The 23381-nt window shown below is 50.3% G+C and overlaps 1 protein-coding gene across 1 annotated transcript in view; it reads right to left on the bottom strand.

The window, feature by feature from the left end:
- LOC138101393 (zinc finger TRAF-type-containing protein 1-A-like) overlaps positions 1-23170 on the bottom strand; it is a 58757-nt gene extending 35587 nt beyond the window's left edge. Inside the window, exon 1 of the mRNA XM_068999197.1 lies at positions 22812-23170. Within this exon, the coding sequence (XP_068855298.1) occupies positions 22812-23129 (318 nt within the window). The 5' untranslated portion in view covers positions 23130-23170. The remainder of the gene's footprint in view (positions 1-22811) is intronic.
- Positions 23171-23381: the final 211 nt, after the last annotated feature.

Raw genomic sequence — 23381 nt, 5'->3', positions numbered from 1 at the left:
CTCTATATTATTTATTAATATTTTTCCCAATTATTAATCCCTAATATTCCTTATTAATCCCGAATTTTCCCTATTATTAATCCCCAATATTTTTCTTCTCCTTTTCCCATTTTTCCCCCTTTTTTCCCCAATTTCCCTCCCTTATTGATTAATATTTTTCCCAATTATTAATCCCCAATATCCCTTATTTATTAATACTTTTCCTATTATTTATTCATATTTTTTCCCTATTTTTTCTTAATATTTCTTCTTTTTCCACCTTTTTTCCCCATTTTCCCCCCTTATTTATTAATATTTTTCCCTATTATTAATCCCTAATATTCCTCATTAATTCCTATCTCTCTATATTATTTATTAATATTTTTCCCAATTATTAATCCCTAATATTCCTTATTAATCCCGAATTTTCCCTATTATTAATCCCCAATATTTTTCTTCTCCTTTTCCCATTTTTCCCCTTTTTTCCCCAATTCCCCCCCTTATTTATTAATAATTCTCCCAATTATTAATCCCTAATATCCCTTATTTATTAATACTTTTCCTATTATTTATTAATATTTTTTCCCTAATTTTTACCCTAATATTTCTTCTTTTTCCACCTTTTTCCCCCATTTTCCCCCCTTAATTATTAATATTTTTCCCAATTATTAATCCCTAATATTCCTCATTAATTCCTATTTCTCTATATTATTTATTAATATTTTTCCCAATTATTAATCCCTAATATTCCTTATTATTCCCTAATTTTCCCTATTATTAATCCCCAATATTTTTATCCTTCTTTTCCCATTTTTCCCCCCTTTTTTTCCCAATTCCCCCCCTTATTTATTAATATTTTTCCCAATTATTAATCCCTAATATTCCTTATTCATTCATATTTTTCTATATTATTTATCAATATTTTTCCCAATTATTAATCCCTAATATTCCTCATTAATCCCTAATTTTCCCTATTATTAATTCCCAATATTTTTCTTCTCCTTTTCCCATTTTTCCCCCTTATTTATCAATATTTTTCCCAATTATTAATCCCTAATATTCCTTATTAATCCCTAATTTTCCCTATTATTAATCCCCAATATTTTTCTTCTCCTTTTCCCATTTTTCCCCCTTTTTTCCCCAATTTCCGTCCCTTATTTATTAATATTTCTTCCAATTATTAATCCCTAGTATCCTTTATTTATTAATACTTTTCCTATTATTTATTAATATTTTTTCCCTAATTTTTACCCTAATATTTCTTCTTTTTCCACCTTTTTCCCCCATTTTCCCCCCTTATTTATTAATATTTTTCCCAATTATTAATCCCTAATATTCCTCATTAATTCCTATTTCTCTATATTATTTATTAATATTTTTCCCAATTATTAATCCCTAATATTCCTTATCAATTCCTATTTCTCAATATTATTTATTAATATTTTTCCCAATTATTAATCCCTAATATTCCTTATTAATCCCGAATTTTCCCTATTATTAATCCCCAATATTTTTCTTCTCCTTTTCCCATTTTTCCCCCTTTTTTCCCCAATTCCCCCCCCTTATTTATTAATAATTCTCCCAATTATTAATCCCTAATATCCCTTATTTATTAATACTTTTCCTATTATTTATTCATATTTTTTCCCTATTTTTTCTTAATATTTCTTCTTTTTCCACCTTTTTCCCCCATTTTCCCCCCTTATTTATTAATATTTCTCCCAATTATTAATCCCTAATATCCCTTATTAACTCCTATTTTTCCTATTATTTATTCATATTTTTTCCCTAATTTTTCCCCTAATATTTCTTCTTTTTCCACCTTTTTTTTCCCATTTCCCACCTTATTTATTAATATTTTTCCCAATTATTAATCCCTAATATTCCTTATTAATCCCGAATTTTCCCTATTATTAATCCCCAATATTTTTCTTCTCCTTTTCCCATTTTTCCCCCTTTTTTCCCCAATTCCCCCCCTTATTAATTAATATTTTTCCCAATTATTAATCCCTAATATCCCTTATTAACTCCTATTTTTCCTATTATTTATTCATATTTTTCCCTAATTTTTCCCCTAATATTTCTTCTTTTCCCACCGTTTTTCCCCATTTTTCCCCCTTATTTATTAATATTTTTCCCAATTATTAATCCCTAATATTGCTTATTAACTCCTACTTTTTAATATTATTTATTAATATTTTTCCCAATTATTAACCCCTAATATTCCTTATTAATCCCGAATTTTCCCTATTATTAATCCCCAATATTTTTCTTCTCTTTTTCCCATTTTTCCCCCTTTTTTCCCCAATTCCCCCCTTATTAATTAATATTTTTCCCAATTATTAATCCCTAATATCCCTTATTTATTCATATTTTTTCCCTAATTTTCCCCTAATATTTCTTCTTTTTCCACCTTTTTTTTTCCCCATTTTCCCCCTTCTTTATTAATTTGGGATTATCCCAAATTTTTGGGGGATTATCCCAAATTTTTGGGGGGAATTTCCAGGAGAAAAATCCTCAAATCCAGCGGGGGCTGGGAATTCCCGGAAATTCCGGATTTGGGATTTTCCAAGTTGGGATTTGGGGTCGGGAATGGGAAAATCCAGGGAATTTTTTGGGGGGGGGGATCCCGGTGGAAATCCCGGCCAAAAAAAAGTGGGAATGAGGGGAAAAAAAAAATGGGAATTCCTAAAAAAATGGAAATGAGGAGAATTCCGAGGAATTGAGGGAGAATTCCAAGGGAAAAAAAGGGAATTCCAAGGAAAAAGGTGGGAATTGAGAAGAAAAGAAATGGGAATTCCAGAAAAAAGAAAAGAATTCCAAGGAATTGAGGGGAATTCCGAGGAAATTGAGGAGAATTCCAAGAAAAAAAGGTGGGAATTCCAAAAAAAAGAAGGGAATTCCTAAAAAATCAAAGGGAATTCCAAGGAATTGAGGAGAATTCCCAAAAAAAAGGTGGGAATCCCAAAAAAAAGAAGGGAATTCCAAAAAAGAGAGGAGAATTCCAAGAAATTGAGGAGAATTCCAAGGAAATAGAGGAGAATTCCAAAAAAAAAAGAGACGGAAATTCCCAAAAAAAGAGATGGAAATTCCCAAAAATTGGAAGGGAATTCCCAAAAAATTGAGGGGAATTCCAAAGAATTTGGGGGAATTCCAAGGAATTGAGGAGAATTCCCAGAAAAAAGATGGGAATGCCAAGAAAAAGAAGGGAATTCCAAAAAAGAGAGGAGAATTCCAAGAAATTGAGGGGAGAATTCCAAGAAAAAAGATGGGAATGCCAAGAAATAAATGGGAATTCCAAGGAATTGAGAGGAATTCCAAGGAAATAGAGGAGAATTCCCAGAAAAAAAGGTGGGAATTCCACAAAAAATAAATGGGAATCCCAAAAAATTGAGGGGAATTCCAAGGAATTGAGGGGAAATCCCAAAAAAAGAGACGGAAATTCCTAAAAAATGGAAGGAAATTCCCAAAAAATTGAGGGGAATTCCAAGGAACTGAGGAGAATTCCCAGAAAAAAAAGACGGGAATGCCAAGAAATAAACGGGAATCCCCAAAAAAAATATGGGAATTCCAAGGAATTGAGGGGAGAATTCCAAGAAAAAAGATGGGAATTCCAAAAAAAAGAAGGGAATTCCAAAAAAGAGAGGAGAATTCCAAGAAATTGAGGAGAATTCCAAGGAAATAGAGGAGAATTCCCAAAAAAAAAAGAGACGGAAATTCCCAAAAAAAGAGGGAAATTCCCAAAAATTGGAAGGGAATTCCCAAAAAATTGAGGGGAATTCCAAAGAATTCGGGGGAATTCCAAGGAATTGAGGAGAATTCCCAGAAAAAAAGATGGGAATGCCAAGAAATAAATGGGAATTCCCAAAAAAATATGGGAATTCCAAGGAATTGAGGGGAGAATTCCAAGAAAAAAGATGGGAATCCCCAAAAAAAGAAGGGAATCCCAAAAAAAATAAGGGAATTCCAAAAAAAAGAAGGGAATTCCAAAAAAAAGAAGGGAATTCCAAAAAAGAAATGGGAATTCCAAGAAATTGAGGAGAATTCCAAGGAAATAGAGGAGAATTCCAAAAAAAAAAGAGACGGAAATTCCCAAAAAAAGAGATGGAAATTCCCAAAAATTGGAAGGGAATTCCCAAAAAATTGAGGGGAATTCCAAAGAATTCGGGGGAATTCCAAGGAATTGAGGAGAATTCCCAGAAAAAAAAGATGGGAATGCCAAGAAATAAACGGGAATCCCAAAAAAATATGGGAATTCCGAGGAATTGAGAGGAATTCCAAGGAAATAGAGGAGAATTCCCAGAAAAAAAGGTGGGAATTCCACAAAAAATAAATGGGAATTCCCAAAAAAAGATGGGAATTCCAAGGAAATTGAGGAGAATTCCCAGAAAAAAAGATGGGAATGCCAAAAAAAAGAAGGGAATTCCAAAAAAGAGAGGAGAATTCCAAGGAAATAGAGGAGAATTCCCAAAGAAAAGAGATATAAATTCCCAAAAAATGGAAGGGAATTCCCAAAAAATGGAAGGGAATTCCCAAAAAATTGAGGGGAATTCCCAAGAATTCGGGGGAATTCCAAGGAATTGAGGAGAATTCCCAGAAAAAAAGATGGGAATGCCAAGAAATAAATGGGAATTCCCAAAAAAATATGGGAATTCCAAGGAATTGAGGAGAATTCCAAGGAATTGAGGGGAGAATTCCAAGAAAAAAGATGGGAATGCCAAGAAATAAATGGGAATTCCAAGGAATTGAGAGGAATTCCAAGGAAATAGAGGAGAATTCCCAGAAAAAAAGGTGGGAATTCCACAAAAAATAAATGGGAATCCCAAAAAATTGAGGGGAATTCCAAGGAATTGAGGGGAAATCCCAAAAAAAGAGACGGAAATTCCTAAAAAATGGAAGGAAATTCCCAAAAAATTGAGGGGAATTCCAAGGAATTGAGGAGAATTCCCAAAAAATAGAGGAGAATTCCCAAAAAAAAGATGGGAATGCCGAAAAATAAATGGGAATTCCCAGAAATTGAGAGGAATTCCAAGAAATTGAGGAGAATTCCAAGAAAAAAGATGGGAATGCCAAAGAAAATAAATGGGAATCCTAAAAAAATAGAGGGGAATTCCAAGGAATTGAGGGGAATTCCCAAAAAAAAAGAGACGGAAATTCCCCAAAAAAAAGAGACGGAAATTCCCCAAAAATGGAAGGGAATTCCCAAAAAAAAGATGGGAATTCCAAGAAATTGAGAGGAATTCCCAAAAAATGGAAGAGAATTCCAAGGAATTGAGGGGAGAATTCCAAGGAAATAGAGGAGAATTTCCAAAAAAAGAGATGGGAATTCCCAAAAAAATTGGAAGGGAATTCCCGAAAAAAGAGAGGAGAATTCCCAAAAAAGGTGGGAATTCCCCCAAAATTGATGGGAATTCCTCCAAAAAAAATGGGAATTCCCAAAAAAGAAGGGAATTTCCCCCCCAAAAAGATGGGAATTCCCAAAAATCGATGGGAATTCCCAAAAAAAGATGGGAATTCCCAAAAATCGATGGGAATTCCCCAAATATTGATTGCAATTCCCAAAAATCGATGGGAATTCCCCCCAAAAAAGGTGGAAATTCCCCAAAAATCGATGGGAATTCCCAAAAAAAAGATGGGAATTCCCAAAAAAGGTTGGGAATCGCCCCCAAAAAGGTGGGAATTCTCCCAAAAAATCGGAATTTCCCCCCAAAAAAGATGGGAATTCCTCCAAAAAAAAGGGGAATTCCCAAAAAATCGATGGGAATTCCCAAAAAAAGGTGAAAATTCCCCAAAAATCGATGGGAATTCCCAAAAAAAAGATGGGAATTCCCCAAAAATCGATGGGAATTCCTCCAAAAAAAAGGGGAATTCCCAAAAAAAGGTGGGAATTCCCCAAAAATCGATGGGAATTCTCAAAAAAAGATGGGAATTCCCCAAAAAAGGTGAAAATTCCCCCAAAATCGATGGGAATTCCTCCAAAAAAAATGGGAATTCCCCAAAAATCGATGGGAATTCCCAAAAAAAAATGGGAAATCCCCCCAAAAAAATGGGAATTCCCAAAAAAAAGATGGGAATTCCCAAAAAAAGATGGGAATTCCCAAAAAAAGGGGGAAATTCCCCAAAAATCGATGGAAATTCCCCCAAAAAAATGGGAATTCCCCAAAAAAGATGGGAATTCCCAAAAAAAAGGCGGAAATTCCCCAAAAATCGATGGGAAATCCCAAAAAAAAAAGGGAATTCCCAAAAATCGATGGGAATTCCCAAAAAAAGGTGGAAATTCCCCAAAAATCGATGGGAATTCCTCCAAAAAAAATGGGAATTCCCAAAAAAAAGATGGGAATTCCCAAAAAAAAGGGGAATTCCCAAAAAAAGGTGGGAATTCCCCCAAAATCGATGGGAATTCCTCCAAAAAAAGTGGGAAATCCCCCCAAAAAAAGATGGGAATTCCCAAAAAATCGATGGGAATTCCCAAAGAAAGGTGAAAATTCCCCCAAAAAAAGGTGGGAATTCCCAAAAAAAGGTGAAAATTCCCCCAAAAAAAGGTGGGAAATCCCCCCCAAAAAATGGAAATTCCCAAAAAAAGGTGGAAAATTCCCCCCCCAAAAAAAAAGAATTCCCAAAAAATCCATGGAAATTCCCAAAAAAAGATGGGAATTCCCCAAAAAAAGGTGGAAATTCCCAAAAAAATCGATGGGAATTCCCAAAAAAAGGTGAAAATTCCCCCAAAATCGAGGGGAATTCCCCAAAAAAAAGATGGGAATTCTCAAAAAAGGTTGGGAATCTTCCCCAAAAAATCAGAATTTCCCCCCCAAAAAAGATGGGAATTCCCTAAAAAGGTGGAAATTCCCCCCAAAATCGATGGGAATTCCCAAAAAAAAGGTGGGAATTCCCAAAAAAAAAATGGAAATTCCCCAAAAAAGATGGAAATTCCTCCAAAAAAAAGGTGGGAATTCCCAAAAAATCCATGGAAATTCCCCAAAAAAAGGTGAGAATTCCCCAAAAAATCCATGGAAATTCCCAAAAAAAAGATGGAAATTCCCAAAAAAAAATGGGAATTCCCAAAAAAGGTTGGGAATCACCCCCAAAAAATCGGAATTCCCCCCAAAAAAGATGGGAATTCCCAAAAAAAGGTAAAAATTCCCCCAAAATCGATGGAAATTCCTCCAAAAAAAAGGGGAATTCCCAAAAAATCGATGGTGATCCCCAAAAAAAAGATGGGAATTCCCAAAAAAAGGTGGAAAATTCCCCCCAAAAAAAAAGAATTCCCAAAAAATCCATGGAAATTCCCAAAAAAAGATGGGAATTCCCCCAAAAAAGGTGGAAATTCCCAAAAAAATCGATGGGAATTCCCAAAAAAAGGTGAAAATTCCCCCCAAAAAAAGATGGGAATTCCTCCAAAAAAAGGTGGGAATTCCCCAAAAAAGATGGAAATTCCTCCAAAAAAAAGGGGAATTCCCAAAAAATCGATGGGAATCCCCAAAAAAAAGATGGGAATTCCCAAAAAAAGGTGGGAAATTCCCCAAAAAAAAGGGAATTCCCAAAAAATCCATGGAAATTCCCCAAAAAAAGATGGGAATTTTCAAAAAAGATGGGAATTCCCCCAAAATCGATGGGAATTCCCAAAAAAAAGGTGGGAATTCCCAAAAAATCCATGGAAATTCCCCAAAAAAAGGTGAGAATTCCCCAAAAAATCCATGGAAATTCCCAAAAAAAAGATGGAAATTCCCAAAAAAAAGGGGAATTCCCAAAAAAAGGTGGGAATTCCCCCAAAATCGATGGGAATTCCTCCAAAAAAAGTGGGAAATCCCCCCAAAAAAAGATGGGAATTCCCAAAAAATCGATGGGAATTCCCAAAGAAAGGTGAAAATTCCCCCAAAAAAAGGTGGGAAATCCCCCCCAAAAAATGGAAATTCCCAAAAAAAGGTGGAAAATTCCCCCCCCAAAAAAAAAGAATTCCCAAAAAATCCATGGAAATTCCCAAAAAAAGATGGGAATTCCCCAAAAAAAGGTGGAAATTCCCAAAAAAATCGATGGGAATTCCCAAAAAAAGGTGAAAATTCCCCCAAAATCGAGGGGAATTCCCCAAAAAAGATGGGAATTCCCAAAAAAAGGTGGAAATTCCCCAAAAAATCGATGGGAATTCCCAAAAAAAAGATGGGAATTCTCAAAAAAGGTTGGGAATCTTCCCCAAAAAATCAGAATTTCCCCCCCAAAAAAGATGGGAATTCCCTAAAAAGGTGGAAATTCCCCCCAAAATCGATGGGAATTCCCAAAAAAAAGGTGAAAATTCCCCCAAAATCGATGGGAATTCCCAAAAAAAAGGTGGGAATTCCCAAAAAAAAAATGGAAATTCCCCAAAAAAGATGGAAATTCCTCCAAAAAAAAGGTGGGAATTCCCAAAAAATCCATGGAAATTCCCCAAAAAAAGGTGAGAATTCCCCAAAAAATCCATGGAAATTCCCAAAAAAAAGATGGAAATTCCCAAAAAAAAATGGGAATTCCCAAAAAAGGTTGGGAATCACCCCCAAAAAATCGGAATTCCCCCCAAAAAAGATGGGAATTCCCAAAAAAAAGGTGGGAATTCTCAAAAAAGGTTGGGAATCGTCCCCAAAAAATCGGAATTTCCCCCCAAAAAAGATGGGAATTCCCAAAAAAAGGTGAAAATTCCCCCAAAAAAAGATGGGAATTCCTCCAAAAAAAGGTGGGAATTCCCCAAAAAAGATGGAAATTCCTCCAAAAAAAAGGGGAATTCCCAAAAAATCGATGGGAATCCCCAAAAAAAAGATGGGAATTCCCAAAAAAAGGTGGGAAATTCCCCAAAAAAAAGGGAATTCCCAAAAAATCCATGGAAATTCCCCCAAAAAAGATGGGAATTCTCAAAAAAGGTGAAAATTCCCCAAAAATCGATGGAAATTCCCAAAAAAAAGGTGGGAATTCCCAAAAAATCCATGGAAATTCCCCAAAAAAAAGGTGAGAATTCCCCAAAAAATCCATGGAAATTCCCAAAAAAAAGATGGAAATTCCCAAAAAAAAATGGGAATTCCCAAAAAAGGTTGGGAATCACCCCCAAAAAATCGGAATTCCCCCCAAAAAAGATGGGAATTCCCAAAAAAAGGTGAAAATTCCCCCAAAATCGATGGAAATTCCTCCAAAAAAAAGGGGAATTCCCAAAAAATCGATGGGAATCCCCAAAAAAAAGATGGGAATTCCCAAAAAAAGGTGAAAATTCCCCCAAAATCGATGGGAATTCCCCAAAAAAGGTGGAAATTCCCCAAAAATCGATGGGAAATCCCAAAAAAAAAAGGAAATTCCCAAAAAAAGGTGGAAAATTCCCAAAAAAAAAAAGGAATTCCCAAAAAATCCATGGAAATTCCCAAAAAAAGGTGGAAATTCCCCAAATTAATGGCAGGGTTAATGAGAGGCCAGGGTTAATTAGGGCCAGGGTTAATTAATCCCGGGATTAATTAATGCCAGGGTTAATGAAGCCCTGGATTCATTCCCAGTCTGGGATTAATTAATCCCAGGGTTAATGAGATCCCAGGATTAATTAATGCCAGGGCTAATGAAATCCCAGGATTAATTAATGCCAGGCTTAATGAGATCCCAAGGTTTAATTAATCCCAGGTTTAATGAGATCCCTGGATTCGTTCCCAGTCTGGGATTAATTAATCCCAGGGTTAATGAAATCCCAGGATTAATTAATGCCAGGTTTAATGAGATCCCAAGGTCTAATTAATGCCAGGTTTAATGAGATCCCAGGTTTAATTAATCCCAGGTTTAATGAGATCCCTGGATTCATTCCCAGTCTGGGATTAATTAATCCCAGGGTTAATGAGATCCCAGGTTTAATTAATGCCAGGCTTAATGAGATCCCAGGATTAATTAATCCCAGGGTTAATGAGATCCTTGGATTCATTCCCAGTCTGGGATTAATTAATCCCAGGGTTAATGAGATCCCAGGATTAATTAATGCCAGGGCTAATGAAATCCCAGGATTAATTAATGCCAGGTTTAATGAGATCCCAAGGTTTAATTAATGCCAGGCTTAATGAGATCCCAAGGTTTAATTAATGCCAGGCTTAATGAGATCCCAGGATTAATTAAACCCAGGGTTAATGAGATCCTTGGATTCATTCCCAGTCTGGGATTAATTAATCCCAGGGTTAATGAGATCCCAAGGTTTAATTAATCCCAGGATTAATTAAACCCAGATTTAATTAATGCCCGGGTTAACGAAGCCCTGGATTCATTCCCAGTCTGGGATTAATTAATCCCAGGGTTAATGAAATCCCAGGATTAATTAATGCCAGGTTTAATGAGATCCCAAGGTCTAATTAATGCCAGGCTTAATGAGATCCCAAGGTTTAATTAATGCCAGGCTTAATGAGATCCCAGGATTAATTAATCCCAGGGTTAATGAGATCCTTGGATTCATTCCCAGTCTGGGATTAATTAATCCCAGGGTTAATGAGATCCCAGGTTTAATTAATGCCAGGCTTAATGAGATCCCAGGATTAATTAATCCCAGGGTTAATGAGATCCTTGGATTCATTCCCAGTCTGGGATTAATTAATCCCAGGGTTAATGAGATCCCAGGATTAATTAATGCCAGGGCTAATGAAATCCCAGGATTAATTAATGCCAGGTTTAATGAGATCCCAAGGTTTAATTAATGCCAGGCTTAATGAGATCCCAAGGTTTAATTAATGCCAGGCTTAATGAGATCCCAGGATTAATTAATCCCAGGTTTAATGAGATCCCTGGATTCATTCCCAGTCTGGGATTAATTAATCCCAGGGTTAATGAGATCCCAAGGTTTAATTAATCCCAGGATTAATTAAAGCCAGATTTAATTAATGCCAGGTTTAACGAAGCCCTGGATTCGTTCCCAGTCTGGGATTAATTAATCCCAGGGTTAATGAGATCCCAGGATTAATTAATGCCAGGTTTAATGAGATCCCAAGGTTTAATTAATGCCAGGATTAATTAATACCAGGTTTAATGAGATCCCAGGATTAATTAATGCCAGGTTTAATAAGATCCCAAGGTTTAATTAATGCCAGGATTAATTAATACCAGGTTTAATGAGATCCCAGGATTAATTAATGCCGGGTTTAATGAGATCCCAAGGTTTAATTAATCCCAGGATTAATTAATGCCAGGTTTAATTAATGCCATGTTTAATGAGATCCCAGGATTAATTAATCCCAGGCTTAATGAGATCCCAGGATTAATTAAACCCAGGTTTAATCCTATGCCAGAATTAATTAATGCCAGGATTAATGAGATCCCTGGATTTGTTCCCAGTCTGGGATTAATTAATGCCAGGATTAATGAGATCCCAGATTCAATTAATCCCAGGCTTAATGAGATCCCAGGTTTAATTAACGCCAGGATTAATTAATGCCAGGTTTAATTAATCCCAAATTTAATGAGATCCCTGTATTCGTTTCCCAGTCTGGGATTAATTAATCCCAGATTTAATTAAATCCAGAATCAATTAATCCCAGATTGGATCAGGTCTGGGGATTAATTAATCCCAGATTTAATTAATCCCAGATTTAATCAAACCATAAAATCAATTAATCCCGGGATTAATTAACCCCCGATTTAATCAATCCCAGATTTAATCAAGCCATAGAATTAATTAATCCTGGGATTAATGAAGCCAAGATTTGATCCCATCTGTGAATTATATTAAAGCCAGGTTTAATTAATCCCCGGTTTAATTAATCCCAGGTTTAATTAATCCCAGATTTACTTAAATCCCAGATTGGATCAAGTCTGGGGATTAATTAATCCTAGATTTAAATAATCCCAGATTTAATTAATCCCAGATTGGATCCGGTCTGGGGATTAATTAATCCCCGATTTAATTAATCCCAGATTTAATCAAACCATAAAATTAATTAATCCCGGGATTAACGAACCCCAAATTTGATCCCATCTGTGAATTATACTAAAGCCAGGTTTAATCAATCCCAGGTTTAATTAATCCCAGGTTTAATTAATTCCAGGTTTAATTAATTCCAGGTTTAATTAACCCCAGGTTTAATTAATGCCCGGTTTAATTAATCCCCGGTTTAATTAACTCCTTGGTTTAATTAGTCCCTGGATGTGATCCCACCCCGGGATTAATTAATCTCAGGTTTAACGAGCTCCAAGGTTTAATTAAACCCAGGTTTGATCCCGCCCGGGGATTAATTAAACCCCGGAGTTAATGAGGCCCCTGGACTTAATTCCAACCCAGGATGAATCCCAGATTTAACTGGGAGGGACTGGGAGGGACTGGGAGGGAACTGGGACGGAACTGGGAGGGAAATGGGATGGACTGGGATGGACTGGGAGGGACTGGGAGGGAACTGGGAGGGACTGGGAGGGAACTGGGAGGGACTGGGATGGACTGGGATGGACTGGGAGGGAACTGGGAGGGACTGGGAGGGAACTGGGAGGGACTGGGATGGACTGGGAGGGACTGGGAGCAAACTGGGATGGACTGGGAGGGACTGGGAGGGAACTGGGAGGGACTGGGAGGGAAATGGGAGGGAAATGGGATGAACTGGGAGGGACTGGGATGGAACTGGGAGGGACTGGGAGGGAACTGGGAGGGACTGGGAGGGACTGGGAGGGAACTGGGAAGGAACTGGGAGGGACTGGGAGGGAAGTGGGAGGGACTGGGATGGACTGGGAGGGACTGGGAGGGAAGTGGGAGGGACTGGGAGGGAACTGGGAGGGAAATGGGAGGGAAATGGAATGGACTGGGAGGAACTGGGAGGGACTGGGAGGGAACTGGGAGGGACTGGGAGGGAAATGGGAGGGAAATGGGAGGGACTGGGATGGACTGGGAGGGAACTGGGAGGGACTGGGAGGGACTGGGAGGGAACTGGGAGGGAACTGGGAGAAAACTGGGAGGGAACTGGGAGGGACTGGGAGGGAACTGGGAGGGACTGGGATGGAACTGGGATGGACTGGGAGGGATTGGGAGGGAACTGGGAGGGAACTGGGAGAGACTGGGAGGGAAGTGGGATGGACTGGGATGGACTGGGAGGGAACTGGGAGGGACTGGGAGGGAACTGGGTTGGACTGGGAGGGACTGGCAGGCAAGTGGGAGGGACTGGGAGGGAACTGGAAAGGAACTGGGATGGACTGGGAGGGACTGGGAGCAAACTGGGATGGACTGGGAGGGACTGGGAGGGAACTGGGAGGGACTGGGAGGGACTGGGAGGGACTGGGAGCGAACTGGGAGGGAACTGGGAGGGACTGGGAGGAACTGGGAGGGAACTGGGAGGGAACTGGGAGGGACTGGGAGGGAAGTGGGAGGGACTGGGAGGGAACTGGGAGGGAACTGGGAGCGAACTGGGAGGGAACTGGGAGGGACTGGGAGAAACTGGGAGGGAACTGGGAGGGACTTGGAGGGAACTGGGAGGGAACTGGGAGGGACTGGGAGGGAAATGGGATGGACTGGGATGGACTGGGAGGGAACTGGGAGGGAACTGGGAGCGAACTGGGAGGGAACTGGGAGGAACTGGGAGGAACTGGGAGGGAACTGGGAGGGACTTGGAGGGAACTGGGAGGGAACTGGGAGGGACTGGGAGGAACTGGGAGGGACTGGGAGGGACTGGGAGGGACTGGGAGCGAACTGGGAGGGAACTGGGAGGGACTGGGAGGAACTGGGAGGGAACTGGGAGGGAACTGGGAGGGACTGGGAGGGAAGTGGGAGGGACTGGGAAGGAACTGGGAGGGAAGTGGGAGGGAACTGGGAGCGAACTGGGAGGGAACTGGGAGGGACTGGGAGGAACTGGGAGGGAACTGGGAGGGACTTGGAGGGACTGGGAGGGACTGGGAGCGAACTGGGAGGGAAATGGGAGGGAACTGGGAGGGACTGGGAGGGAAGTGGGAGGGACTGGGAAGGAACTGGGAGGGAAGTGGGAGGGACTGGGAGGGAACTGGGAGGGAACTGGGAGCGAACTGGGAGGGAACTGGGAGGGACTGGGAGGAACTGGGAGGGAACTGGGAGGGACTTGGAGGGACTGGGAGGGACTGGGAGCGAACTGGGAGGGAACTGGGAGGGAACTGGGAGGGACTGGGAGGGAAGTGGGAGGGACTGGGAAGGAACTGGGAGGGAAGTGGGAGGGACTGGGAGGGAACTGGGAGGGAACTGGGAGCGAACTGGGAGGGAACTGGGAGGGACTGGGAGGAACTGGGAGGGAACTGGGAGGGACTTGGAGGGAACTGGGAGGGAACTGGGAGGGACTGGGAGGGAAATGGGATGGACTGGGATGGACTGGGATGGACTGGGAGGGACTGGGATGGATTGGGAGGGAACTGGGAGGGAACTGGGAGGGAACTGGGAGGGAAATGGGAGGGACTGGGAGGGAACTGGGAGGGAACTGGGAGGGAACTGGGAGGGACTGGGAGGGAACTGGGTTGGACTGGGAGGGACCAGGAGGGCACAGGGACACCCTGGGGGGGGTTTGGTGGCCCTGGGCTGGGTTTGGTGGCCCAGGAGGGCACAGGGACACCCTGGGGGGGGGTTGGTGGCCCCTGGGCTGGGTTTGGTGGCCCAGGAGGGCACAGGGACACCCTGGGGGGGGTTTGGTGGCCCTGGGCTGGGTTTGGTGGCCCAGGAGGGCACAGGGACACCCTGGGGGGGGGGGTTGGTGGCCCTGGGCTGGGTTTGGTGGCCCAGGAGGGCACAGGGACACCCTGGGGGGGGTTGGTGGCCCCCAGCAGGGGTTTGGTGGCCCAGGAGGGCACAGGGACACCCTGGGGGGGGGTTTGGTGGCCCTGGGCTGGGTTTGGTGGCCCAGGAGGGCACAGGGACACCCTGGGGGGGGTTGGTGGCCCTGGGCTGGGTTTGGTGGCCCAGGAGGGCCCAGGGACACCCTGGGGGGGGTTTGGTGGCCCCTGGGCTGGGTTTGGTGGCCCAGAAGGGGACAGGGACACCCTGGGGGGGGTTTGGTGGCCCCCAGCAGGGGTTTAGTGGCCCAGGAGGGCACAGGGACACCCTGGGGGAGTTTGGTGGCCCCTGGGCTGGGTTTAGTGGCCCAGGAGGGCACAGGGACACCCTGGGGGGGTTTGGTGGCCCCTGGGCTGGGTTTGGTGGCCCAGGAGGGCACAGGGACACCCTGGGGGGGTTTGGTGGCCCTGGGCTGGGTTTGGTGGCCCAGGAGGGCACAGGGACACCCTGGGGGGGGTTTGGTGGCCCCTGGGCTGGGTTTGGTGGCCCAGGAGGGCACAGGGACACCCTGGGGGGGTTTGGTGGCCCTGGGCTGGGTTTGGTGGCCCAGGAGGGCACAGGGACACCCTGGGGGGGGTTTGGTGGCCCCCAGCAGGGGTTTGGTGGCCCAGGAGGGCACAGGGACACCCTGGGGGGGTTTGGTGGCCCCTGGGCTGGGTTTGGTGGCCCAGGAGGGGACAGGGACACCCTGGGGGGGGGTTTGGTGGCCCTGGGCTGGGTTTGGTGGCCCAGGAGGGCACAGGGACACCCTGGGGGGGGTTTGGTGGCCCCTGGGCTGGGTTTGGTGGCCCAGAAGGGGACAGGGACACCCTGGGGGGGGTTTGGTGGCCCCTGGGCTGGGTTTGGTGGCCCAGGAGGGCACAGGGACACCCTGGGGGGGGTTTGGTGGCCCCTGGGCTGGGTTTGGTGGCCCAGGAGGGCACAGGGACACCCTGGGGGGGGTTTGGTGGCCCTGGGCTGGGTTTGGTGGCCCAGGAGGGCACAGGGACACCCTGGGGGGGGGGTTTGGTGGCCCCTGGGCTGGGTTTGGTGGCCCAGGAGGGCACAGGGACACCCTGGGGGGGGTTTGGTGGCCCTGGGCTGGGTTTGGTGGCCCAGGAGGGCACAGGGACACCCTGGGGGGGGGTTTGGTGGCCCTGGGCTGGGTTTGGTGGCCCAGGAGGGCACAGGGACACCCTGGGGGGGGGTTGGTGGCCCCTGGGCTGGGTTTGGTGGCCCAGGAGGGCACAGGGACACCCTGGGGGGGTTTGGTGGCCCTGGGCTGGGTTTGGTGGCCCAGGAGTGCACACGGACACCCTGGGGGGGTTGGTGGCCCTGGGCTGGGTTTGGTGGCCCAGGAGGGCACAGGGACACCCTGGGGGGGGGTTGGTGGCCCCTGGGCTGGGTTTGGTGGCCCAGGAGGGCACAGGGACACCCTGGGGGGGTTTGGTGGCCCCTGGGCTGGGTTTGGTGGCCCAGGAGGGCACAGGGACACCCTGGGGGGGGGTTTGGTGGCCCCTGGGCTGGGTTTGGTGGCCCAGAAGGGGACAGGGACACCCTGGGGGGGGTTTGGTGGCCCCTGGGCTGGGTTTGGTGGCCCAGGAGGGCACAGGGACACCCTGGGGGGGTTTGGTGGCCCCCAGCAGGGGTTTGGTGGCCCAGGAGGGCACAGGGACACCCTGGGGGGGGTTTGGTGGCCCTGGGCTGGGTTTGGTGGCCCAGGAGGGCACAGGGAAGGTCTGGAGGAGCGAATTTGGTGGCCCTGAGGGGGCTTTTAGTGGCCCAGGAGGGCACAGGGACACCCTGGGGGGGGTTTGGTGGCCCCTGGGCTGGGTTTGGTGGCCCAGGAGGGCACAGGGACACCCTGGGGGGGGGTTGGTGGCCCTGGAGGGGACAAAAACCTCCAGGGGGTGACACTTGGTGGCCCAGGGGTGTCCCAGTGTCCCCAAAGTGGTCCCAGTGTCCCCAAAGGGGTCCCAGTGTCCCCCAAAGGGTCCCTGTCCCCAAAGGGGTCCCAGTGTCCCCCAAAGGGGTGTCCCGGTGTCCCCAAAAGGGGTCCCAATGTCCCCAAAAGGGTCCCGGTGTCCCCAAAGGGGTCCCGCTGTCCCCAGGGGTGTCCCGGTGTTCCCACAAGGGTCCCTGTCCCTAAAGGGGTGTCCCAGTGTCCCCCAAAGGGGTGTCCCAGTGTCCCCAAAGGTGTCCCGGTGTCCCCAAAGGGGTCCCTGTCCCCAGGGGGGTGTCCCTGTCCCCAAAGGTGTCCCTGCCACCATGGGGTGTCCCAGTGTCCCCAAAAGGGTGTCCCGGTGTCCCCAAAATGGTCCCTGTCCTCAAAAGGGGTCCCAGTGTCCCAAAAGGGGTCCCAGTGTCCCCCAAAGGGTCCCTGTCCCCAAAGGGGTGTCCCAGTGTCCCCCAAAGGGGTGTCCCGGTGTCCCCAAGGGGGTCCCAATGTCCCCCAAAGGGTCCCTGTCCCCAAAGGTGTCCCAGTGTCCCCAAAAGGGGTCCCAGTGTCCCCCAAAGGTGTCCCTGTGTCCCCAAAAGGGTGTCCCTGTCCCCAAAGGGTCCCTGCCACCATGGGGTGTCCCAGTGTCCCCAAAAGGGTGTCCCGGTGTCCCCAAAAGGGTCCCAGTGTCCCCAAAGTGGTCCCAGTGTCCCAAAAGGGGTCCCAGTGTCCCCCAAAGGGTCCCTGTCCCCAAAGGGGTGTCCCGGTGTCCCCAAAAGGGGTCCCAGTGTCCCCAAAAGGGGTCCCTGTCCCCAAAGGGGTGTCCCGGTGTCCCCCAAAGGGGTGTCCCGGTGTCCCCCAAAGGGGTGTCCCAGTGTCCCCAAAGGTGTCCCAGTGTCCCCAAGGGGGTCCCAATGTCCCCCAAAGGGTCCCTGCCACCATGGGGTGTCCTGGTGTCCCCAAAGGGGTCCCTGTCCCCAGGGGGGTGTCCCTGTCCCCAAAGGTGTCCCTGTCCCCAAAGGGGTGTCCTGGTGCCCCCAAAGGTGTCCCGCTGTCCCCAAGGTGTCCCGCTGTCCCAAAAGGGGTGTCCCAGTGTCCCCAAAAGGGTGTCCCTGTCCCCAAAAGGGTCCCTGTCCCTAAAGGGGTGTCCTGGTGTCCCCAAAGGTGTCCCTGTCCCCAGGGGGGTGTGATGGTGTCTCCAAAGGGGTGTCCCAGTGTCCCCAAGGGGGTCCCAGTGTCCCCCAAAGGGTCCCTGTCCCCAAAGGGGTGTCCCGGTGTCCCCAAAAGGGGTCCCAATGTCCCCAAAAGGGTCCCGGTGTCCCCAGGGGTGTCCCGGTGTCCCCACAAGGGTCCCTGTCCCTAAAGGGGTGTCCCAGTGTCCCCCAAAGGGGTGTCCCGGTGTCCCCAAAGGTGTCCCGGTGTCCCCAGAGGGGTCCCTGTCCCCAGGGGGGTGTCCCTGTCCCCAAAGGTGTCCCTGCCACCATGGGGTGTCCCAGTGTCCCCAAAAGGGTGTCCCGGTGTCCCCAAAATGGTCCCTGTCCCCAAAAGGGGTCCCAGTGTCCCAAAAGGGGTCCCAGTGTCCCCCAAAGGGTCCCTGTCCCCAAAGGGGTGTCCCAGTGTCCCCCAAAGGGGTGTCCCGGTGTCCCCAAGGGGGTCCCAATGTCCCCCAAAGGGTCCCTGTCCCCAAAGGTGTCCCGGTGTCCCCAAAAGGGGTCCCAATGTCCCCAAAGGTGTCCCTGTGTCCCCAAAAGGGTGTCCCTGTCCCCAAAGGGTCCCTGCCACCATGGGGTGTCCCAGTGTCCCCAAAAGGGTGTCCCGGTGTCCCCAAAAGGGTCCCAGTGTCCCCAAAGTGGTCCCAGTGTCCCAAAAGGGGTCCCAGTGTCCCCCAAAGGGTCCCTGTCCCCAAAGGGGTGTCCCGGTGTCCCCAAAAGGGGTCCCAGTGTCCCAAAAGGGGTCCCAGTGTCCCCCAAAGGGTCCCTGTCCCCAAAGGGGTGTCCCGGTGTCCCCAAAAGGGGTCCCAGTGTCCCCAAAAGGGGTCCCTGTCCCCAAAGGGGTGTCCCGGTGTCCCCCAAAGGGGTGTCCCAGTGTCCCCAAAGGTGTCCCAGTGTCCCCAAGGGGGTCCCAATGTCCCCCAAAGGGTCCCTGCCACCATGGGGTGTCCTGGTGTCCCCAAAGGGGTCCCTGTCCCCAGGGGGGTGTCCCTGTCCCCAAAGGTGTCCCTGTCCCCAAAGGGGTGTCCTGGTGCCCCCAAAGGTGTCCCGCTGTCCCCAAGGTGTCCCGCTGTCCCAAAAGGGGTGTCCCAGTGTCCCCAAAAGGGTGTCCCTGTCCCCAAAAGGGTCCCTGTCCCTAAAGGGGTGTCCTGGTGTCCCCAAAGGTGTCCCTGTCCCCAGGGGGGTGTGATGGTGTCTCCAAAGGGGTGTCCCGGTGTCCCCAAGGGGGTCCCAGTGTCCCCCAAAGGGTCCCTGTCCCCAAAGGGGTGTCCCGGTGTCCCAAAAGGGGTCCCAATGTCCCCAAAGGTGTCCCGGTGTCCCCAAGGGGTCCCGGTGTCCCCAAAAGGGTCCCTGTCCCTAAAGGGGTGTCCCAGTGTCCCCAAGGGGTGTCCCAGTGTTCCCAAAAGGGTCCCTGTGTCCCCAAGGGGGTCCCAATGTCCCCCAAAGGGTCCCTGCCACCATGGGGTGTCCCGGTGTCCCCAAAGGGGGTGTCCTGGTGTCCCCAAAGGGGTCCCTGTCCCCAAAGGGGTGTCCCGGTGTCCGCAAAGGTGTCCCGGTGTCCCCACAAGGGTCCCTGTCCCTAAAGAGGTGTCCCAGTGTCCCCCAAAGGGGTGTCCCAATGTCCCAAAAGGGGTCCCTGTGTCCCCAAGGGGGTCCCAATGTCCCCAAAGGGTCCGTGCCACCATGGGGTGTCCTGATGTCCCCAAAAGGGGTCCCAGTGTCCCCAAGGGGGTCCCAATGTCCCCCAAAGGGTCCCTGTCCCCAAAGGGGTCCCAGTGTCCCCAAGGGGTCCCGGTGTCCCCAAAAGGCTCCCTGTCCCTAGGGGGGTGTCCCGGTGTCCCCCAAAGGGGTGTCCCAGTGTCCCCAAAGGGGTGTCCTGGTGTCCCCAAAAGGGTCCCTGTCCCCAAGGGGTGTCCCAATGTCCCCAAAGGTGTCCCTGTGTCCCCAAAGGTGTCCCGGTGTCCCCACAAGGGTCCCTGTCCCTAAAGGGGTGTCCCACTGTCCCCCAAAGGGGTGTCCCAGTGTCCCCAGAGGGGTGTCAATGTCCCCAAAGGAGTCCCGGTGTCCCCAAGGGGGTCCCAATGTCCCCCAAAGGGTCCCTGCCACCATGGGGTGTCCCACTGTCCCCAAGGGGGTCCCAATGTCCCCAAAAGGGTCCCTGTCCCCAAAGGGGTGTCCCGGTGTCCCCAGTGGGGTGTGATGGTGCCACCATGGGGTGTCCCAGTGTCCCCAAAGGGGTCCCTGTCCCTAAAGGGGTGTCCCGGTGTCCCCAAGGGGTGTCCCAGTATCCCCAAAAGGGTCCCTGTCTCCAAAGGGTGTCCCAATGTCCCCAAAGGGGTCCCTGTCCCCAGGCGGGTGTCCCTGTCCCCAAAGGGGTGTCCTGGTGCCCCCAAAGGTGTCCCGCTGTCCCCAAGGTGTCCCGCTGTCCCAAAAGGGGTGTCCCAGTGTCCCCAGGGGGGTGTCCCAGTGTCCCCAAAAGGGTGTCCCTGTCCCCAAAAGGGTCCCTGTCCCTAAAGGGGTGTCCTGGTGTCCCCAAAGAGGTGTCCCTGTCCCCAGGGGGGTGTGATGGTGTCCCCAAAGGGGTGTCCCGGTGTCCCCAAGGGGGTCCCAATGTCCCCAAAAGGGTCCGTGTCCCCAAAGGGGTGTCCCTGTCCCCAGAGGGGTCCCAGTATCCCCAAAGGGGTCCCTGCCACCGTGGGGTGTCCCGGTGTCCCCAAAGGGGTGTCCCTGTCTCCACAGGGGTGTCCCTGTATCCCCAAAGGGGTCCCTGTCCCCAAAGGGTGTCCCAGTGTCCCCAAGGGGTGTCCCGGTGTCCCCAAAAGGGTCCCTGTCCCTAAAGGGGTGTCCCTGTGTCCCCAAGGGGGTCCCAATGTCCCCAAAGGGTCCCTGCCACCATGGGGTGTCCTGGTGTCCCCAAAGGGGTCCTGGTGTCCCAAAAGGGGTCCCAATGTCCCCAAAGGTGTCCCGGTGTCCCCAAAAAGGTGTCCCTGTCCCCAAAGGGTCCCTGCCACCATGGGGTGTCCCGGTGTCCCCAAAGGGGTGTCCCGGTGTCCCCAAGGGGGTCCCAATGTCCCCAAAGGGGTCCCAGTGTCCCCCAAAGGGGTGTCCTGGTGTCCCCAAAGGGGTGTCCCTGTCCCCAAGGGGGTCCCAATGTCCCCAAAAGGGTGTCCCTGTCCCCAAAGGGGTGTCCCGGTGTCCCCAGGGGGGTGTGACGGTGCCACCATGGGGTGTCCCGGTGTCCCCAAAAGGGTCCCTGTCCCCAAAGGGGTGTCCCGGTGTCCCCAGAGGGGTCCCAGTGTCCCCCAAAGGGGTCCCTGCCACCGTGGGGTGTCCCGGTGTCCCCAAAGGGGTGTCCCTGTCTCCACAGGGGTGTCCCTGTATCCCCAAAGGGGTCCCTGTCCCCAAAGGGTGTCCCAGTGTCCCCAAGGGGTGTCCCGGTGTCCCCAAAAGGGTCCCTGTCCCTAAAGGGGTGTCCCTGTGTCCCCAAGGGGGTCCCAATGTCCCCAAAGGGTCCCTGCCACCATGGGGTGTCCTGGTGTCCCCAAAGGGGTCCTGGTGTCCCAAAAGGGGTCCCAATGTCCCCAAAGGTGTCCCGGTGTCCCCAAAAAGGTGTCCCTGTCCCCAAAGGGTCCCTGCCACCATGGGGTGTCCCGGTGTCCCCAAAGGGGTGTCCCGGTGTCCCCAAGGGGGTCCCAATGTCCCCAAAGGGGTCCCAGTGTCCCCCAAAGGGGTGTCCTGGTGTCCCCAAAGGGGTGTCCCTGTCCCCAAGGGGGTCCCAATGTCCCCAAAAGGGTGTCCCTGTCCCCAAAGGGGTGTCCCGGTGTCCCCAGGGGGGTGTGACGGTGCCACCATGGGGTGTCCCGGTGTCCCCAAAAGGGTCCCTGTCCCCAAAGGGGTGTCCCGGTGTCCCCAGAGGGGTCCCAGTGTCCCCCAAAGGGGTCCCTGCCACCGTGGGGTGTCCCGGTGTCCCCAAAGGGGTGTCCCTGTCTCCACAGGGGTGTCCCTGTCTCCCCAAAGGGGTCCCTGTCCCCAAAGGGTGTCCCAGTGTCCCCAAGGGGTGTCCCGGTGTCCCCAAAAGGGTCCCTGTCCCTAAAGGGGTGTCCCTGTGTCCCCAAGGGGGTCCCAATGTCCCCAAAGGGTCCCTGCCACCATGGGGTGTCCTGGTGTCCCCAAAGGGGTCCTGGTGTCCCAAAAGGGTGTCCCTGTCCCCAAAGGGTCCCTGCCACCATGGGGTGTCCCGGTGTCCCCAAAGGGGTGTCCCTGTCCCCAAGGGGTGTCCCAGTGTCCCCAAAAGGGTGTCCCTGTCCCCAAAGGGGTGTCCCGGTGTCCCCAGGGGGGTGTGACGGTGCCACCATGGGGTGTCCCAGTGTCCCCAAAAGGGTCCCTGTCCCTAAAGGGGTGTCCCAGTGTCCCCCTAAGGGGTGTCCCGGTGTCCCCAAAGGTGTCCCGGTGTCCCCAGAGGGGTGTCCCTGTCCCCAAAGGGTGTCCCAGTGTCCCCCAAAGGGTCCCTGCCACCGTGGGGTGTCCCGGTGTCCCCAAAGGGGTGTCCCTGTCCCCACGGGGGTGTCCCTGTGTCCCTAAAGGGGTCCCTATCCCCAGGGGGGTGTCCCGGTGTCCTCAGGGGTGTCCCTGTCCCCAAGGGGGTCCCAATGTCCCCAAAAGGGTCCTTGCCACCATGGGGTGTCCCATTGTCCCCAAAGGGGGTGTCCCGGTGTCCCCAGGGGGTGTCCCTGTCCCCACGGGGGTGTGACGGTGCCACCATGGGGTGTCCCGGTGTCCCCAAGGGGGTCCCAATGTCCCCCAAAGGTGTCCCTGTCCCCAGGGGGGTGTCCCAGTGTCCCCCAGGGGGTGTCCCTGTCCCCAAAGGGGTTTCCCTGTCCCCACGGGGGTGTCCCGGTGCCACCACGGGCATGTCCCGGTGCCACCGCGGCGTCGTCCCCGTGTCCCCGAGGGCTGCCCGTACCTGATAGACGGAAGCCTTGGGCAAATCGAGGCACACGGTGCAGCAGAGCACGGAGTAGAGGCGCTCCTCCAGCTTCACGCTGCCCGCCGCCCCCTCAGCCCCGCCGGGGCCGCTCCCGGCCGCCCTCAGCCGCTTCTTGGGCGGCGCGTCGGGGTCGGCGCCCGCCTCCAGCAGCAGCGCCGCCGCTTCTTCGGCGCCGCCGCTTTCGCTCCCCACCGCCGCCGGAACCGCGGGGCCGGGCGGGGCGGCGGAAGGAGCGGCGGGGGCGGCGGGGCCGCCGCCGGCATCGCGCTCCTCCGCCCCGGACATCGCCGCCATCGCCGCCGCCTCACCCCGCCGCCATCTTGGCCGCCCTCACGGCCTCCCCTCAGGGTCGCAGCCAATCAGCGCGCGCGGGAGGCGGGGCGGGAGGGGAGGCGGCCAATGAGAGGGCGAGGAGGGAGGAGCGAAGGGTGAGGCAGCCAATGGGAGGCGGCGTTTCGGGATTGGGGCGGGGACCTCAACGGCAGCGCCGTCAGCTGCTGGTGGAGGGGCGTGGTTTTGTGACGTCACGAGGAAATGGGCCAATGG

The sequence above is a fragment of the Aphelocoma coerulescens genome, unplaced genomic scaffold (assembly GCF_041296385.1).
Source record: "Aphelocoma coerulescens isolate FSJ_1873_10779 unplaced genomic scaffold, UR_Acoe_1.0 HiC_scaffold_274, whole genome shotgun sequence".
In the NCBI taxonomy this organism is placed as follows: domain Eukaryota; kingdom Metazoa; phylum Chordata; class Aves; order Passeriformes; family Corvidae; genus Aphelocoma; species Aphelocoma coerulescens.
The sequence above is the reverse complement of the archived record's forward strand: the minus strand, read 5'-3'. Positions and strand labels throughout refer to the sequence as shown.